Here is a 19,893-nt window from a genome sequence, read left to right on the forward strand (position 1 = left end):
AATTAATGCACCTGCACTTGCCCCTTAGCTTTAAGTATTAAGTCTTCTTTCTATGCCTTTCACCTTTGTCACCACCAAAACTTGCTTTCATTGTATTCATTGCACTTAAGTAATTTTGCAATTTCCTAAATGACAAATCACAATCTCTAGCACTGGCACCAGCACGCACAAAACAAACGCACTTCCTGTCGATTTAGTTGCCGGCAGCGATATTACCCACCGCAATTACTCTGCTACCACCATGGAGGAGAGAGGTAAGTGCAACATTTTCCTTATCTTAAATAGACTATCTTATGCACCTAAATGCACTTGTCTTAAGTCACAAATCAAAAAGGGGAATATATCTATTTAATAATATTTATTAATGCAATAAGAGGGGTACATAAATTTTTAGTTTCTTTTTGTGGCCTGAAATACAAGGGGCAAAATTTTAATTTAAATGGATAACTAATGGAAAAATGTTCACGATAAAACAAATGGGCATAGATAACTTACAATTACGTTTATAAAAAATTGCAGCTACAAATTTATTTTAAGTGAATTCTATCATTCTATGGAATGATGGAATATGAATTTTAATAAAAAGAATTAAACAAATGGAGGACAAACATCTTCTTATACTTTTTAGTCCGAAATGTTATCCAATTAGTAATTTCAAAAAGAATTACATAAAGTTGGTTTAGTTTGTTTTGTAGGGAAAAATTAAAAAGGTGTAGATCAACATTTATTACGAAATTATTAAACTAAATATATTATTTATTTGATATACTTATTTTTTGGATTTATAGTAAGTTGTAAATCAGATAAAATTCAATATAAAATTAAATAAAAATAATTAGAAACGTATCAAAAAGGATCATTCTTTAAAAGTATAAACTTTTTTTGAAAATGATGACCTGAATTAGAAGAATTTCCATTGTTCAACTAGCAGAAATAAAATCCATTGAATTTGTGCAAAAAACATTTATGCGTAAACAGTGTTGAATGATTTATTTGTGTTGTTGAAGATTTTATTGCAACCTAACTAAATATTATGATTTAATTAAAAACAGTTTATTTCAAATTGGAGAGTATTTCAATTTATTTCAATGTGAACTCGAATTTAATTTGGCGAAATTTTGGACTTCATTAAGTTATGGTTAAAATTATCACAATGAGAGCATTCAATTGAAACTATTTGGGACTTTCAACTACTTTAATTAAGCCTTGATAACAATGCGAATGGTCTGTCAGTTAAATGGAACATGTGTACTCGATATAATTCACCATAACTGACACTGAAGGTAATAAATAGCAAAACAGCACAAGTTTTCGGGGCGAAGGGGGTTTGCGCTACTCTGATTTCTATGAAACTGAGGGCCAAGAGGGGAATCTGTGAAGCAAGGGGAGAGAAGGGGGTTGCACATTAGACAATTTGAGCACATTGCACATTGGAGCACTGCACCAGAAGCACTCACTCACTCACTGTATCATGGAGCACACCGAGCACAACACTGAGCTTCTCGCTCTATGCACACACACACACACACACACACACTTGCACACTTGCACACACTTACTTGTATCCTTTCATGGCACCATTTAGACAAACAAGCTGCAGGCAAGCAACGAACGAACAACGAGCGAAGCGGCAAATGGCGGCCAGTATCCTGATCCCGGGGAAGCAAGTAACGCTGCTTGCCACTTGCCACACGCTGCTTGCCGCTTGCTGCTTGCCACGCCGTTTGTTTACCGCTCGCTGTCTTGTAGTTGGCACTTGCAATAGCTATTGGAGCATAGTTATGGCTATCTGCCACTACAATCACTTGCAGTTAAAGTAATGCACACTCACATATCTGCACTCTGCAATACACACAAGTGCCATAAATAAGCATTTTGTTTGTATGTATGTGTGTTTTGGTGTTTTGCCCCAGCGCCAAAAGAACAACCGAATCGTCTCTTCCCCTCTCGCCACTCTTCAAAAGTTAACTAAGTACCACATCCGATATGAACTCTGCACTCTCTCACTCTCTGCTTTTGCGTTTGCTATTGGCATCTACCATATTATGTGCATTATATTCAGTTGCTGCTTATTTACAATACACACACACACACACACACGTTCAAACACAACACAATTCTCACACACACACAAAGAGAGAATGAATGCATTGATGTGCATTTATCTCTATCGAAGTCTTTCTCGCATGTCGCATAATGTTTAATACGCATCGCATCGCAGTGTTTGGCATTTTTATTGTTACGCATTTTGTGCATTTCACTCGTATTTATTGCCACAAATTGCATCCATCATCATCGTCTGCATCATCATCATCATCATCATCGTCATTGAGATTATCATCGATGGCTAGCTGACCCTTTTGTTTTTGCATGCAATGCGGCACTTGCGTTGACCATCTGGCTGACAAGGGTTATAAATTTAGTGCTGCTTGCTGGCATTGTGCTTGCTCTTCATTTGTGCCATGTGGGACACACACAAACTATTGTGAATGAATGCAAATATTGGCAAATATTTATGCATGTCACATGCAATGTGCAAAGAGCGCCTCATAGAAATTTATATGCACTCGACTACTACTATTTGCGTTTATTCACATGAGAACAACAAACTAGCAATAACAAATTGTAATCACACAAACACACAGACAACTAACTGATTCTGGTAATTAATGAGAGCTAAAATTAAAATGGAAACTATCTAACCAAAAAAAAAAAAAAAGCGAATTGATGAAATTAAGCATTTTAGATTTAATTATTATGTTTGCTCATTCAATTTTAGTCAATAGAGAGCTGCATTTGTTATTATATTTTTGTAAATCTGCAACCAAAAACACAAACAAAGTAAATTGCATAATGCTAAGCGCACAATTTGAAAATTTAATTAAGCACAAGTGAAAACAATTAAAGCGATTTGTCCGGCAATTGCGACAAAAACAATAACAAGCATAACAACAAACACTAGAGAGACTGACACGCTCATCCCCCCCTCACTTTGGTAGCGTCATAAAGTATGTGAACACCTATTTGGCATGGTGAATGTTTGCGTGGAATAAATATTTTCATAATGCTGCACAATTCACATTGTTGCCGAGCTTGACACACCCACATTCCGCCCACCCAACCCTGCCTCGATGTTTATCCTGAAAGCATGTGTGTGTGTGTGTGTGTCAGATACAAATTAGGGCATGGAAACCACTGATTCCCATCGAGGCTCACTTGTCCAGCAGATGTTCCACGGCCATAGACACAGATACAGACACACTCAATCGGTAGGCACGCAATGAGCTAGTGGCATTTGAAATTACAGCACATTCTGAAATTTATTTCACTTGTTTATGACTTTCAACAACAACGCGTCGTTTTTGTTCATTTCGGTTTGCAATCATAGACATGCTCGTAAATCGCCTTGAATGTGTCGCCCAATGAAATAATCACATGAATGTCAATTTATGCTATGCTTTAAATACATATATTTGCAATGGAAACAGGGACGGACATACGCTGCGTATACGTAATGCAGCCACATCTACTTGACGACAACTGCTTACATGGGCGATAACACTTAACAAACTGCGCTAATCTCATTTCCAGCTGATTCCCTTTTTCCTCGAAAGCAGTTTGTTGTGCAAATATTTGCGCTCGACAAAATAAGCGACAAACATAAATACGAATCGCAAAGACACTGACAGTGCTAAGCACAAGTCTTCATCGTTGCCTTCTTCTTGGCTCAAATCCTTGCCATTTAACGTCCCGCATTGACCGCCCCCCCTCCACAACAGCTTAAGCACATTGGGGTCCTGGCATCCTTTGAGCATTCCCCCGGCAACCAGGCAAAAGGCAAAGGCAGCAGGACTCAAATGAAGCGCGCTTTTGGCGTGCGTCCTGCGAGATAAGCAAATGCTGCTGTGGTTGCAAAACGTCTCCATTGAAACGTTTAGCATTTGAACGCTCTAACAGCGCATGACATTTGAAAGGCGCACATACACAGTTACACACTCACACACACACATTTACCTACGCACATTCTCTGGGGCGTGTGGCTGGCTGGCTGGCTGGATGAGTGTTGTGGCCCTGTCAATGACATTGATAGCGACGGAAACAGCTTCCCCGCAATGCCAATTGATCCGTGACGAGCCACAGATACACACACACACACTCGCACACATACACAGAAGCACAATAAGCAATTGGCAATATCGAGCTGCAAATCGTCTCTAAGCCAATGCCATTAATACCCCAATGACACTGGCTTCAAACACTCGCATTTAAGTATTAAATAAAATTTAAGCATTGCTTTGCGCTTCACAACTATATATAATTTCGTTGTAAATATGTAACTATGTAAATGAATGTTTGCTTCACACACTTTTCCACTAGATAAACGCACAGAAAATGTTCTTCTCGTCGCACAACACAATTTTCCTCAACTGTCCATGTAAAAATTTCAACTACTTTTATTTCATTTTCTTCTCAACACTTTGTTTAAATCAAAACTTATTTCAGTTGTTTATCAAGTCCATGCAATTCAATGGACAAAAACACACATATAACTATAACTATATTTTTTTTAATTTAATAAAGAAAAGAAACGCCAAGAAAATTTACAAAAAAAAGCAAAAAAAAAGTACATATCTATGTTATATTGAAAATTATGCTAATTCGATTGGATGCCCAAAAAAAAAAAACGTTGCTGTGTTCCAATTCACTGCTGTGTAGCTTCTACAACAACTAAAAAAAAACTACAACTACTACTACAACAACAACAACAATAACTACTACTACTACTACAACAAAATATGAACAACTACTCGTAAAAAGTAAAAGCCAATTGTACTACAACTACAACAACACTTCTACCATCTCTCTCCTCTTCTTGCTATACTTATTACAAATTGCAGTAAGAATATTGGGCATGGACGAGAAATTGCATCAGAGAATCTTCGATGATAATTTGGCGCTTATTGATACGCCATTGATAGCGACGGGCGGCGGGGCGAACAGCTATAATTATCCGGGCTCGGTGTCCAACTCGCTGCACGGTGTGCTCAGCTACCCGTTCAATATAAGCGGCTTCCATCAGCGCCACATGGCGGCAGCGGCGGCGGCAGCCGGGGGCGCCGGAAATGAGTCGCCATTCGATATCGTTGATACGGGCTACGGCTACGCCAATGGCAATGGCAATGGCAATGGCAATGGAAACGTCAATGGCAATGGCAATGGCAATGGCAACGGAAACGGAAATGCCGGTGTTTACTACCAAAGTATGTGTACATGTATTAGCATGAACGTAATCAATAAATAAAATGACCACCAACCAACCAACAAACAAACAATCTAGGCATAAACCTAAAACAGAAAACAATAATGATCAAAAACCAGAAGCAGCAGTCAATGATAATTCCCACAAAAAAAGAAAAAAACTAAACACAATAATTCATAGGCCAAAAAACGGTTTGTTGTATTGCATACGTTCGTTCGTTCTTTTTTTTTGTGTTGTCACCCGACAGGTAGAAGAATATTGTAATTACTCTTAATAAGCGAAATTTTATTTCCTTTTAATTATTCATATATATATTTTTTGACGTTTTTTACGCGTGTTGTGTCGTCCCCTGTAACTAACACACCCCGTTGCAGGTAATCTTTTAAGTAACAAATTTTTACTGTTCTCAATCTTTTTTATGTTATTCAAAACGAAAACCCAAAAAACAAAAACAAAAACAAAACAAAAATAATGAGACTGACGTGCTCGGAGCTCGTCTTGGCTTTGTGCATAATTTTTGGCATTTGCTCAACTTTTATATAAATATCAACAAACAGTAACAAGAAAACTGCCTATATACTCGTATATATATACATACAAAACTTTTATATACTTATATATATATATTTCAATATTATCAAAATCAATTACAAGTTTACATACATTTTTAGTTCAATTTTTTCCGTACGTAGCTTGCCACTTGTTTTTTTTTTACGAAAATGTTTTGGAAATTTTCTAAAAATTATTCAACAAAATCAAAAACCAAATCAAATTTAATACGATTGCTTCAAACTTCGTTAAGAGAATTTCTTACAATGAATTTTGTTTTGTCTTTTTGCTTATAAAATAACAAAAATAAACTAAATATATCTAAAGAGGTGTATAAATTGTTAATATAAATACATTGTACATTTTCTTGACTTAAATGAGATCAACTGGAATCAAACTTAAAACAAAATTCATTAAAAATATACATAAAAAACTTAAAGCTGACAAAATAATTTTTGTTACATTTAATTCATGCACATTTTTTATAAAAAATTTTTCGATGCACCCGTTTTTTGAAACCAGAACAATAACAATAACAATTACAATTACAATTACAATAACAGTTACAGTTACAATCACAACTAATTCAACTACTAAGTACAACAACAACATGCGTTACAAACATTTCTTTTTTCAAACTCAACAATCAATTTTGTTACAAATGCAAATTTTTTTACAACCATTCGTTTGCGTGTTCAACTAAAATAACAAACAAATACAACACGACGAACAAAGAAAAACATAAATTCATAAATTCATGCAAATCAATTAAATATCTCAATACAGAAAGATTTCAACAAATTTCATCTTCAATAAGACAAGCAAACAATTTGTCAATCAATAACCAAAAACCAAAGCTCGTATACTCATTTCTTTTTTGGATATTTTGGAATCAGAAATTCGAATCGAAACAAAAATCAAAATTGATTTTTCATTTGGTTTTCATATTTTTTTTGCAACGCAGCTGCTCAGATTTGATTTGTGCTTCTTCGAATTTTATTTTCGTTTCCTTTTTGTCCTCTTTGGCTTTGCGTGCATTGACAGTTTTCGGTTTGTGTTTATTTGGATTCCACACGAAAGTACACGAAAGACAAAACAGTTAATTGTATTTAGTAGCCAGAATAAACAACAACAAATACAGTCAGAGCTCATTCAAATGAAACAACATTTCCATTGACTCCATTTCTACCTCAGGCAAACAGAAACATTTCACAAACACACACACACACGTTGAAAACAATTACTCGATTCGCTAGTAATCGCCTCCCCTTAACAACAAAAATAATAATAATATTTTTATAATAATAATAATCATCATCTAACGTCGTAGGTCGTAGTCTTGAAGGCCGACAAAACTATTGAAAATATTAATGAATAATGCGTATAACTCTAGTAATTAGTTGTGTTTGATCAGAAACTCCCCGCTCCGCAGCCCCCCGCTGCACCTGTAGTCAGCCCCCTGCTGCTCACTTAATAATCGTAAAAATATTATAAATATATAAAACAGTCTGCGCTCTCCTTCCTCCATCTTTTTTCCCCTCTCTCTCTCCATTTGAAAGTTGAAAGTACAAATTGATTACCCCATTTGAAAGCCCCCATCAAGTTTGTTGGCAACGAATTTGGAAAATATATACGTATATACATAAAATATATATATAGATGTATTTGCTTTTAATTTCGTTATTTATTTATTTCGGTTCACATTATTCGATTCTTTCGATAATTTATGGGCGGATCTGCGTCGGGTTTTGTGTGGGACACGGCTCCAAATTTTGGGCTCGAGGGTCGCTCTTTGGTGGGTTTGGGTCTTTAAATGAAAATGAAATGAGTAGAAGAGCCAACGACAAGTTGGTTAATTAAAATGCAATCGATAAAATGGCACCAGCTGTTCTGCCACCCAACATGATGCGAAACACACTGCCTTTTCACTCTCTATGCCGCTGTCGATAATCATTTGTAATTAGGATTATTTACCATCTAGCCAGCGAATTAAATGAGCTCTAAATAACGGCCAGCGAATCATAAATGTTGTGATAAACACACCCACACACATGATATGAAAAGTAATCGCATCAAATATGCACGTTAATATCTTAATTAGTTAGTAATTAATACAATAATGAATAATAATAATATGTCATTCAACATTCAAACAGAATGCGACAAAAAGCAAAAATATTAATTAATAACATACCGCCAAATAAATGCCAATGTTTTCCAAGCAATTGGCAAACAAATGAATAAAACATTTTAATTAGTTTGCAATAATTCAAAATGCAAAAAAAATCCTCATGTTGGTGGCAGCAGTTTGAGTAGCATTTGATTTGAAGTGCATTTTGGTAAAAATAAATTATTGTATTTAAAGAAAGTATTCAGTTTGCCATAAATTGATAACTAATGAAAGTCTTTAAACGTTTTTCGTACAATCAACATTTTGCGGCTACAAATTGTGTGTGGCAAAAACGATGTTTGTGTGTGCGTATGTCTCTGGCGAATACTTTGGCCAAAAATTGCAACTTTAACTCGAATGCTCACTTGGGCACGTCTGATGCTGCAGGTGGTCAGGATGTGGAAGTTGACCTCTCAACGGAAATAATCAAGCAACACTTTCAGGTAAGTTGCGGCCCAGCTGTGAATGCTGTGAATATTTCTAGTTTTTTGTTATCCCAATGTACAACACACTACAACACAACACAATGCAATGCAAATTCATTCAAACACTGCGCAGAGTACCTGCCATACAGCGTTGGATACCTGCCGAGAGGATCCAGCCTGCTCATCGTCGCTGCAGCCAATGCTGATGCATTGCGAGCTGCATCGTTGCAATCGCAATGCGTGCATGACATCATTGCAGTCCTTCTACAAAGGACCGCACGAGGACTTGAGCCTGGACATTGCCTTTTGTCTATGCAAGTAAGTGGCAGAAGTTCCCCTTCCCTTTCTCTATAATCTTATTGTTCATTGTTCGGCAGAAAAACCACAAACAGCAATGGCAATAACAACAGCTACAACAACTACAACAACAGTCCGAGCCAACAGCAACAGAACGGCAATCGGCACGACATGTGCATGATTGCACAGGAAAAACTGCATCCCGTGTGCGCACAGCGACCGCCCGATAACAATAATCCAGCCAGCTCGAATGGCATTTACTACCATCCGCCACCGGCGTGCCATGTGGTTGCCGACAACTGCAAAGAGGATCGCGAGTGCAGGTGAGTGTGTGCGTGTGTGTGTGTGTGGGTCAAATTGTTATAGTTGCAACTCCTCCATGTTGCACGAATCTCGTTCGTTCACGGTCTCGTGTCCATAATTCAAATGCTCGCTAAACGGAAACGGAAATATGCGAAACGCATGTAAATCCGCAGTTCGCTTTAATCTGCGAGTCCATGTAAAGTGATTTTTGGTTGGTGGCTACAATTCAATTAAATAAAATTGAATTTCTTGTATGTAGTAGATTGAATTACCTGCATTTAGTCACAGCAGCCGCAACTTTTGATGGCTCTGCACTGATTTTGTCGACAAACTCATTAAGCAGCGTGTTGATGATGCCTCCACCGACCACAGACTACAGACACTGTGTCTCATGTCTCAAGTTGTTTTCGGCATTTTTCGTTTTTGGTTATCAGACCAAAATCCGCGTTAGCGTCAAACAGGGCGTTAAATTACCACTTTGTGCTTGTGCCAGGCTCTTCATTAAATACGACACGACAACAACAACGATGACGATGACGACAACGACGACGACACATGCCACAGCATGCTGGCATCCTGGCTTTCTGGCTTCCTGGCAAGGATGAAACTGCACTTTCGGCACTTCAGTTGGGTAGCCAAACTTGAAGCCAGGCCGCGAATGTGTCAAACACAAAGTTAAGTGATAAATACGATGCAACGCAAGGCTTTGCAAGTATGTGAGGGTGGTTAAAAGAGGGGTGTGTGTGGAGGGAGGGAGGTTTGTTGTGTTTGTTGTCATGTTACGGCTGAACAACCGCAGAGTACGTGGTGGAGCTCTGCCTGTGGCTGGCAAAATTAATTGCCTTTTAAGTGAATCTCACTTGCCTTAGTAAACAACTAAATTGCACTAATGACGCTCATTTTCTATGCCAGGGAGAGCGAAAGACAGGGAGAGAAGTCAACTGCAGCCTTCTTAGAGTGCTTATGTTGACTTATTACGCATACGACGTGTATTACATGCGAGCACGTGTAGCGTCGCATTGTTGCAGCACAGCAGTTGGGGTAGAAATTGTTTTATTACTTGGCTTTGGCTTAGTTTGGCTTCCTTCACCACGGCCACGTGCCACGTCACGAAACACTTCAACTGCAACGCAATTTGCATAACATTCGAGGGGCATTTGTGGTCCAAGACAGCTTCATTGTCCAAGCATCGTTTTATATAAGATTGCAGCATCATTAAACTATATACTATATAATTAGCCAAAAGTTTGCGACAAATTATGCAATTATTGACTGCTTTCGCATTATAATTAAGCCGAAATTATGCAGCAACCGCAAAATACTAAATTCTGAATTTCACTTAACAACACAGCAGCCTAATTACAGAAGTTAACATAACACATATTTGTCATACATTGAAGACAACTGCATATTACGTATACGCAGCGTAGACTTTACACAACAGACACACGCACTTTCCACAGTGAGAGAGTCGTAAACCTGATGCCGTAAATTTTGTTGCCGCTTTGCGGTAGAAGAAAGCATCTGCAGTACCATAAAATGCAGTAGACTATCAGGCAGTAGCTCGAGTAATTCCAGCACAAATTGCATGGCATCAATCTCAGACTCAGACTCTGACTGCAGGTAACGAGACGTTTATTCACAGACTACAACAATGACGATAACTGCAACTAACTGACAAGCAACTCTGGAGGGGGGGATGGAACACATGTTAACACACATTTCTTCATGCTCTTACTTTATATATGTATGTGTTCTACACCCTTTTTTTTCTCACAGACTGAAGCTGGAGTACTACGAGCAAGCCTGTGCCGTGGACAGTGTGACGAAGAAGTGTGCCGGCCGTCCCAGCGGTTGTCGCACCGCAATGATTGGCATACTGGGGACCATGCTGCGCACCACCTGCGCCTGCCAGGGCACAGATCCCCAGCACGCCTATCAATGTGTTGGCTGGCGTCGCCTGCTCTGGATGAATCCCTGCGTTGGTGAGTTGGTTGTAGACGAACTGCATCGCACATAATTGCAAATAAATGCCTCTCTTGTAGTTGAAGCGCAAAAGGACTTTCATATGAAGCGTTTGGCCGAGTTGGGTTTCCTCACAACAACAACAACGACAACTACGACGACGACCACAACTACGACAACAACAACTACGACTCGGGCACCGCCACCACCACCGCCACCGCCGCCAACAACAACAACGACCACAACCAGTTTGCAGCCAAAGCAAACGCCAAGGAAACCAGCAACGCATATCTTCAAGGTAAGTAGCAGAGCAGAGCCTGACCATTAGGCCAAACTAATTGTGAATCCGATTGGGCAGCAGTTGCAGTTGCTGTAGCAGTAAACATTGCTTTGAATGTTACCCCCGCCAGCAGCTGCTGCTGCTGCTGCTGCTGCTGCTGTTACGAGCGAGCACACACACATCCATCCATTTATCCTTCAATCTGTCTGTTTTCCAATCAGCACTCAATCAGTGGCTGAGCAGAGAGTTGAAAAGCCAAGCGCACAATATGACCCAATGTCCGACTATGAATTCAAACCGACAAAGCAATCAATTCGTGCTTGTGTTTTTTTTTCCTTATTTTTGCTCCTCTGCTGTGGCTACAGTTGCTGCGCTTTTTGTTGCACCAGCAAGATTAAATACAATACAGAGAGAAATATTCCGTGCATACGTATTGATAAAAAAGAAAAAAATACCTTTAACATCTTCTTTTCATGTATCAACCATTACTAACAACAATCATTGCCACATCCCTGCAACAATGCACCGCAAAAACCGCAAAAACAACAACCAACAACAACCAACAAAAAAAAAAACACACACTCTGCAAATAAATAAATAAAAATGAATAACTGCTGTATAAAATTGAAAAAACCACGCAACGCAACCAAACAATCGGAACACGAACGAAACGAAACTCATGATAACCGAAACACAGGCAAAGGAGAAATCAGAGCCAGCATCGGTGGAACACAATTATCTCGATCCGCCCGATTCGGTGCCGTTACACAGCGGAAACGATGCAAGCGGAAACGGCGGAAATGACGATTATCGTGGCGGCGGCAATGAACACGACAATATACATGGCACAAGTGGCAAGGGGGGGAATGGGAATGGGATTGGCAATGGAAGTGGAAATGGAAATGGCAATGGCAAAGGTGACCATCGGCAGCGGCAGGGTAAGAAAAATGGCAATGGAAATGGAAATGGACAAAATGCTGGCCTTGGACGGCAGGGCGTCGATTTCGATGATCCCGTAATTTTTGTTGACCAAATGGAAACAACAGAATTTGTGCACCGCATCAGCATCACAGAGCCGACAACCACAACAACCACAACAATGGCAACCACAACAACAACGCAGCCGCCAAGTAAGTAAATGCATCTGTTCGGAAAAGAATGGGAACAAGAACGGGAAATGGTTCTGAGTGGCCGCTGAGTGGCTGTGATTGCGATAACAGGCCTGAAGCTTGCCCGCACTTCCGGTCAACATTCCGGTTACATTTTTGAGTTCGGGAAACCTTTTCACATTGTGGGTCACTTTTGCGATGATTAGCTCAATGCGCTTGTCATTCGAAAACTTTTCCATTTTATCACAATTGGCTGATGTGTGAGTGAGTGAGTGAGTGAGTGAGTGAGTGAATGAATGAGTGTTTCTGTCAAGGGACTAAGGATATATCAGAAGGCTGTCAGCTCGTTTCCGTTTTGCAAAATTTTCAACATAATTGATGTGGTTGATGTGGTTCTGCGGCTAATTGAAACAACAACTCAACGTCACATGCATTGTACATATTTGTGCCTCATTCCTCGACATTTAAAATGCAGCATTCCGTATGCATGGCCTGCGTAGGTGTGTGTGTGTGTGTGTGTAAGTGACCATCAACCGGAAATGAGTTTGTTTTTTGGCTGATGTGGCAATTAATCGTTGTGGAGAGCCTTCGTTCAGCCCACTCAGTCAACTCACTCAGCACTCTGGGCATCTTTTTGGGCAACTGACTTTAAAATAATAAATATTTTCATATTTTTCTCATTCATTAAATACTTCCGACAAAACGATTATTGTGCATTTCACAGAGAGCAAAACTATTTTGAAATATCATTAAAAATGCAAATGAGTTTGTTTGTTTGCCACACGTCGTCTGTCAATGGACTTGAACAAACATTGCCACATGGTCACATATAGTATAGTATATATATATTTGTATAGCATATATGTATATACAAATTTAAGCTGTAATTATTTTGGACCATTGGGACAGTCGCGTGCGGTCTAAACTGTTGTTTGTTGTTATAGTTATAAAGCGAACGAGTCGAGTTTAGCAGTTTGCATGTCTCATCTATTATTGATTTACTCATGTGTGTGTGTGTGTGTTTTTGGGGGGTGCCTTCGTTTAAGTATTTTGCAATATAAATGATTTGGTTTTTGCCTAAAACACACACACACACAACGACACGAGCTGTATTCAATTATTTATTTATTTAATGCAAACAAGTGACCCGTTGAAGCCAAAAACTTTGTTTATTAATTAAAAATGTAAATAAGATTTGCAAAAGATGTGTGTACGTGATTTATTGGCAAAGTTTTTCGTAATTCATTTGCCAACATAGACATATTTATGCCCCTAGGCGATAGTTAAAAGACTTTGGTTCGTTAGAGCTCTATTGTTTTTGGCCAGCACTCCAAGCATGTGCCTTACGGGCCAACAATTAACACACTTTAGATAATACAGTTAAGCCAACTCGTCAACACACGTGCAGGGAAAAAAGGACAAACTGGGGACTAATGTGTGGGGTATTTTTGCTGGCATGTGAAATGTTTATAAATTGTCACACATTCTTTTTGCTGTCAGCACAAAAAAGCCTTAGTTATTAGACGGCTTTTGGCGTTTATAACAGATGTGTCAACCTTGTATAAATATGGAATGAAATTATGTGCTAATAGATACTCCTTTTTCTTCCCACTTCTAGGAAATTGCGTCGTTCAGCGTCCCCATCAAAGCGATCAACTAATACGCGAGGGCAGCAGCAAGAGGGTAAGTTAAACTATGATTTCTCTTTTTTTATATTAACGTTTATGTAATGGTTGCAAATCGTCAACAGTTTTGTGGCAATTAAAATGCTTTCATTTGCTTGGCTAAAAGGGGGTCACAAGTTTTGCCCGCGAGCGAGATTTATTTAAAATTTGTTTTGTATTTTGTTGTTGTTCACGAGCGAAGTTCAAAAAGTGCTATTAAAACACATTTACATAACTAAAAGTGCGCACAGCGAGCGAATGCAGGCAAAACAAACGGACAACTTTAAGTTGCAAAAACACGAGAACGAGAACGTGTATGCGTGTGTGTGTGTGTGAGTGCAACTGTGTGTATGTGTGTGTGTGTGTTTGTGCTTGGCTTACGTGTCGGCACGTGCCCAAACGAAAAGATATTACCACATTTAACAACAGCACTATGAAAATGGCAAGCGAAACACTACGCGAACAACATGGAAAATAAAAACAAAAAAAAAAGAAATACATATAAAATGAAAAACATAAGCGAAAAACAGAAAGCAGCAGCAGCAACAATGCACTTTGGCCACTTTTCTTTTCACTTGCAGCTTGTTGCTGCCGCTGCTTGCTACGTGCTACGTGCTGCCAGCAACAATTTGCACCAAGTGCAATGCAATTAGCGCTGTGAATTGTAAGCGCTACCAACAGGGCGTATGCGTAACATAATGCCCACAAAAATTAAGCTAAAAGGCATCATCAACAACAACAACAACAACAGCAACAACAACATCTTCAACCTTCGCATACTTTCAGATCTACTCCTTGGACGATGCCGAGTGCAGCGAACTGTGCAGCTGCGGCGACTCGCTAACACTCACCTGTCACGCCCTCTGCGTCCCCTTTGCGCCGTGTCGCACCGCCCTCGCCTTCTACAGTCACGCCTCGCCAGCTTATCAAGCGTTCCGCGGCCGCTGCCTCTGCTATTCGGGACGTTTCATCTGCATGAAGCCACCGCCCGGGGAATACATTCTGCCAGGTTAGTTGCTTGCTTTCCCCTCTCTCTCTCACGTTTGGTCCCAGCTCATCCAAATGCAGTTTTTCCATCCGTTTGATGCGTCGTCACTTCCATTATACTTATGTATAAATTTCATTGCTCGCTCTCTCTCTCTCTCTGTGCATTGTACTTCACAGTCTGAAGTCTGTGAAGTCTGTTTTCTGTTGAGCACTTTACGATTATCGCCGGCGACAGGCAATGACGAAGCTTGCTCCATTTTGCAGTTACTGCTCAGCCATCAAGTGAGGCTACTCGCCAGCTACACACACATATATACAATATTATTTTGCATGTAGCTGACAGTATTTTAAAGAGCTTTTCATCGAGAGCAGCAGCAGCTGATGATGTTATTCTTATGTATGCTCCCCCCACACTCACATTCCAGTTGCACTTTGTCGCTTCTTTGAGTCAGATTCACAAAAGCTGCTCTTACGTGCCTTCTTTTTGTCTACGTCCCACGTTGCGTTGCGTTGCGTTCCATTTTGCAGTCTCAGTTGGGTCGAGTGTAAATCATATATATAGTATGTATATTCCTGAGATTTATGGCATACTATTTGTGCTTGTGCTTTGGCAGGTGGCGTGTTCCTGCTGCTCGGTTACAGTGCTGCCGATGAGGCCCTGCTGCGTCCACACACCAACCTTGGGGTACAGGATGCCGTTCGCGCCTTGCAACAATACGTGACAACCTACATCAATAATCAGGTGAGAAGCGAAGAACGCAGAGGACTCAGAGCTCTGTCTTACTCAAATATTAATTGCAATACGCTGTCAATTGCCCATTTCACACAGACACAATGCACATTGACGCTATTCAACATGACGGAGGAGAATATCATCATTGCCGCCCGTCTGCCACACGATGGCAAGCTAAAGGACATTGAGCTGCTGCGTCGCGAAAAGGTTTGTATTTAGTTTTATTAAGTTCATCACTGAGAGCACACAGCAAGAGCTCAATATTATTATTGTTATTTCCTGTATCGTGTGCAGGACGAATGCACCGCGATACTGAGGACCATCAGTCAGCAGATCAACCACGAGCACAATGAGCTGCAATCCCACCGACTGCTGAGCATTTTCAAAATGTCTGAAGTCGATGTCGTGTGGCCGGAAAGCACGAGCGCAGCTCGCAGTGGTCATGGCCATGGCCAACTGACGGCAGCCAGTCGGTTGCTCTCCCTCCTGCTGCTCTCGCTGGCAGTCACCGTCCGGGGCACGCTGCGTATGAGCAATGTGCTCGCAACATGACACAGCAGCAGCAGCCGAAGCTAAGGCAACTCAATCCAATTTACTAACTGAAAGTATGAGTATGTATGTAGTATGTAATTTGTAAGCAAGCAGCAAAGGGCGGGGAACGGGGCAAACATCCTTAGGGGAGGGTCAACTGGGTGGGAATTTTCATTTCGGCGGTGCTCTCACTCAATACGATAACGATACACTTACTTAATTATACGTATACTTAAGAGGCGAATGATGTGTGTGTATGTGCGATATCTAGATGTGTATGTAGCTACAAAACAAAAAAGAGAAAAACGAAAACGAAAATGAAAACTAAAACCTATTCAGCAGCATTAAATGTGAGTTTCTAGTGTTAGGAATCTACATGCATAATTAGCAAAATATGTTGTATACTTTTAGGGGCTAGCTTCGTGTTAGCAAAAAACGAAAAGAAAACATTCGGGCGCTTTGTTGTTAACTTGAAAAATGTGCTCTTATGTTTTTGGATAGACACATCGTGTAATTGATGTACACCACAATTACGAATAAAACTTTACATAGTCAAACCGAAACCGAAAACGAAATCCAAACCAAAACTTAAAAAACTGCTGTCTAAATAATAATTATCTTAATAATAATTGAATGAAAATATCTACATATAATATATAATGTTAAACGGAAACTTAACGATAGAGAACTAGCGATAAAAGTAACTATATTTATATTGATAATAATTGAAAGAGATGTGTGTACATAGAGCGAGACTTGGTATCAATTTAAGGTTTACATCTACATACATATATTCTGACATATGTATATGGAGAAGAAACATACACGTAGCTAGTGTTTTGTACGATAAAAGTATACAAAAGAAAAATACTAGAACATATTTACTAACTTCTCTTTTTATTTATTGCTATCAAATTATTTATTTATTCTCTTTTTAATTGAATTGTAAATCCATCACACGCTTTTTATTGTTTTATGAGGCGCCAAGAGAATTAAGGTTTCATTAACAGTTCTACATTGAATTTTATTTTCCTAAGTTCAATTTGTGTTTCTTTGAGAAGGTTTCACAAATCACGCAAATTGAGTTGCAATTACGTTTTCAAGCTGTAAATAAATTGAGTAAATGGTTGATTTAATAAGATACTAACAGTACATATCAAAATGAACACCTAAATATACACAGAGAATCGTATAAACTGACCCTTTGTACATACCTCTATATACATATGTACATGCAATTTAAATATATATACACAACAACGATATACACACACAAGAAATCTACGATGATGATGATGAACTATGAATACAAATATTAAATTACCCAAACAGCAACAACAACAAAACAAACAAATAGTTATTGTACATTGAACCCAACTTGAGTTGCGCCTTAAAGTAAAGTAAAGCAAAAGTATGTAAAAAACCAGAAAAGAAAAACAATTAGATTATGTACATAATTCTAGGTCAAATGCAAAAATCAATGAATATAAATTGAGTGTTTTAGACACAGTCACTCCCAAAAACACATACACACACACACTAACACACACTAAGCCTAAGCTTGACCATTTGACAAAAGGCAACACGAACTCGTGCATTCCAAAATTGAAAAATCGAGAGAACATGAAAGAGAAAGAGAGAGAGAGAAATGTGTAAAATGCGCTGAATAAAACAAAATGGTCACAATCATGAAAAAATGTCTTCCTTAATGCATATACATTGACGATATGTGTTATATATTCATATTTATACATGCTAACTTGATATACCTAAACAACATATATATATATACTCGCATACCTATATACCTATATATATATATATATACATATGTTACATAATGCTATTGGTGCACCCTAGCCTATGCTTCAGTTAGAGAATACAACTTAGTCGAAAATTAATATGCAAAGAAATTGGATTCGATTCTCTTGCAAACATTATACCACTGTTGACACTATTTGTAGCGAATACAAAAAACAAACACAGCGCAAACAAAATATATAAAATTAAATATATAAATATACCCTAAACCAAATATACAAAAATAAAATATATACTTAAATCGAATTACTTACTCGTAAATATGTTCAAGCATTCGGCAATGCACTCGAAAGAAAAAATGAAAATAAGAAAAAATAGTTCCCCATGAGAACCAGCTTATGCCAGCTTGTAGCTACTTAATATTAGACGAATTTAAAAGCAAATTAAAGCCGTTGTCAGACAGAATCGCATAAGTGAGTAGCTGCAATCTCTTCTTGACAACCATCAAGAACACAATTAATTCAAAAGAGGTTACAGGCTACACTTTCCACTTACACAACTATGTCAATAACTAATCGGATTAGCATATCTGATATCTGTATGTATATCTATCAGCTTTAATATTACAAATATATATATATAATACGATTAATAATAATAATATCATTATTGTTTACATCCCGTTTACTTTGTCATTGTGCTCTCAGGTTAGCACAGCACACGAGGCGTAGCTACAATGTAAAGTACCGTTTAAATGAAAGAAAAAAACAAAAGCAAAAAACTACAACTAGATCAATACTATTAAGTGAAAATGAAAACCAAGAAAAGTTAGCTGCATTAAGAGAAAATGTAGCACAAATCTATGTTAATGAAAAAATGAGAAATGAAAAGTTAAAATATGCATGAGGAATAATTAAACCCGTAAGTTTGAATTATGTTAAGTTGAGGAATTCAAGTCGGCTAACTAAAAGAAAAAAGGAGCAGAATATAGCGTATAGAATACAAATGATGAAAAACAGAAAAAAAAACAGAAATATGATACTTAAGTAAGGAATAGAAACAAATACAAATACGAATAGTTTGTTTGTATGTACATGACTATGTCAAGGGCTTTACGTTAGTCCATGAACAGAAGTGAATCGCGTGGCATATTTATAATGAAACATTGTAAAAGCAACAACAACTGCAACAAAAATAAATACAAACAGAAAAATAATAAAAACTATGAAACATAAAATAAAATGCTGTCTATTAATTCCAACTTGAAGAAAACGTAAGTATGAAAAACTATTTTAATTTGAATGTCAATAAGGAGAGATAAACTTCGCTCTCCCTATATAGATGGATAGCTTAAAGTGGAGCATCTGCTGCCACTATTAGTTCGCTGTGTGTACTTCATTATTGACCCTCAGAGAGCAGCGCAGCGATCAAAGCCGTGTGACACAATTGAGCCGCACAACAATGGCCCAACAAAGGGAAGCGTTGCCGAAAAACACAACGAAAATAGCAAAAAGAACAGAAAATATATACTATATGTATGTAGTGGAGCATCACTTTGTGCACGGAAAAGCAAAAAGATGCGGCAGATGCCGCAAACAAATGGCAAAGAGAAAGAAGTGAACAAAAAAATGCACACAATGCCCCGCAGAAGATGACGACGAAGCGAAGACGACGACGACGAACAAAAGATGAAGCGAAGACAAAGGCGAGTGCGAGTTGCTATGGCTCAAGGCAAGCCTTAAATTCAAGTGGCTTCCACTCGAGGAGCCACAGAAAACAACACACACACATACGTACGTAAAACCACAAATACTTGCACACTTCGACTCTGATGTGGGCCAGGGCTTGAAGGGAAGGTC

General features: G+C 38.6%; 1 protein-coding gene across 7 annotated transcripts in view; it reads left to right on the plus strand.

The window, feature by feature from the left end:
• The window catches only part of LOC117576520 (uncharacterized), a 105,325-nt gene extending 87,071 nt beyond the window's left edge, over positions 1-18,254 (plus strand). For 3 of the 7 annotated variants that reach the window (XM_052007045.1, XM_034261338.2, XM_052007046.1), the window contains 13 exons: positions 151-254; positions 4,899-5,261; positions 8,367-8,422; positions 8,538-8,722; positions 8,782-9,024; positions 10,784-10,989; positions 11,050-11,267; positions 11,947-12,379; positions 13,977-14,041; positions 14,809-15,031; positions 15,624-15,751; positions 15,839-15,949; positions 16,037-18,254. In XM_052007045.1, coding sequence (XP_051863005.1) covers positions 151-254; positions 4,899-5,261; positions 8,367-8,422; positions 8,538-8,722; positions 8,782-9,024; positions 10,784-10,989; positions 11,050-11,267; positions 11,947-12,379; positions 13,977-14,041; positions 14,809-15,031; positions 15,624-15,751; positions 15,839-15,949; positions 16,037-16,294 — 2,593 coding nt within the window. In that variant the 3' untranslated portion in view covers positions 16,295-18,254. The remainder of the gene's footprint in view (positions 1-150; positions 255-4,898; positions 5,262-8,366; positions 8,423-8,537; positions 8,723-8,781; positions 9,025-10,783; positions 10,990-11,049; positions 11,268-11,946; positions 12,380-13,976; positions 14,042-14,808; positions 15,032-15,623; positions 15,752-15,838; positions 15,950-16,036) is intronic. The other 4 variants (XM_034261335.2, XM_034261329.2, XM_034261336.2 and 1 more) reach the window with 3 other exon arrangements.
• The last annotated feature ends 1,639 nt before the right edge of the window (positions 18,255-19,893 follow it).

Source organism: Drosophila albomicans, chromosome 2R, assembly GCF_009650485.2.
Source record: "Drosophila albomicans strain 15112-1751.03 chromosome 2R, ASM965048v2, whole genome shotgun sequence".
Taxonomy (NCBI): Eukaryota; Metazoa; Arthropoda; class Insecta; order Diptera; family Drosophilidae; genus Drosophila; species Drosophila albomicans.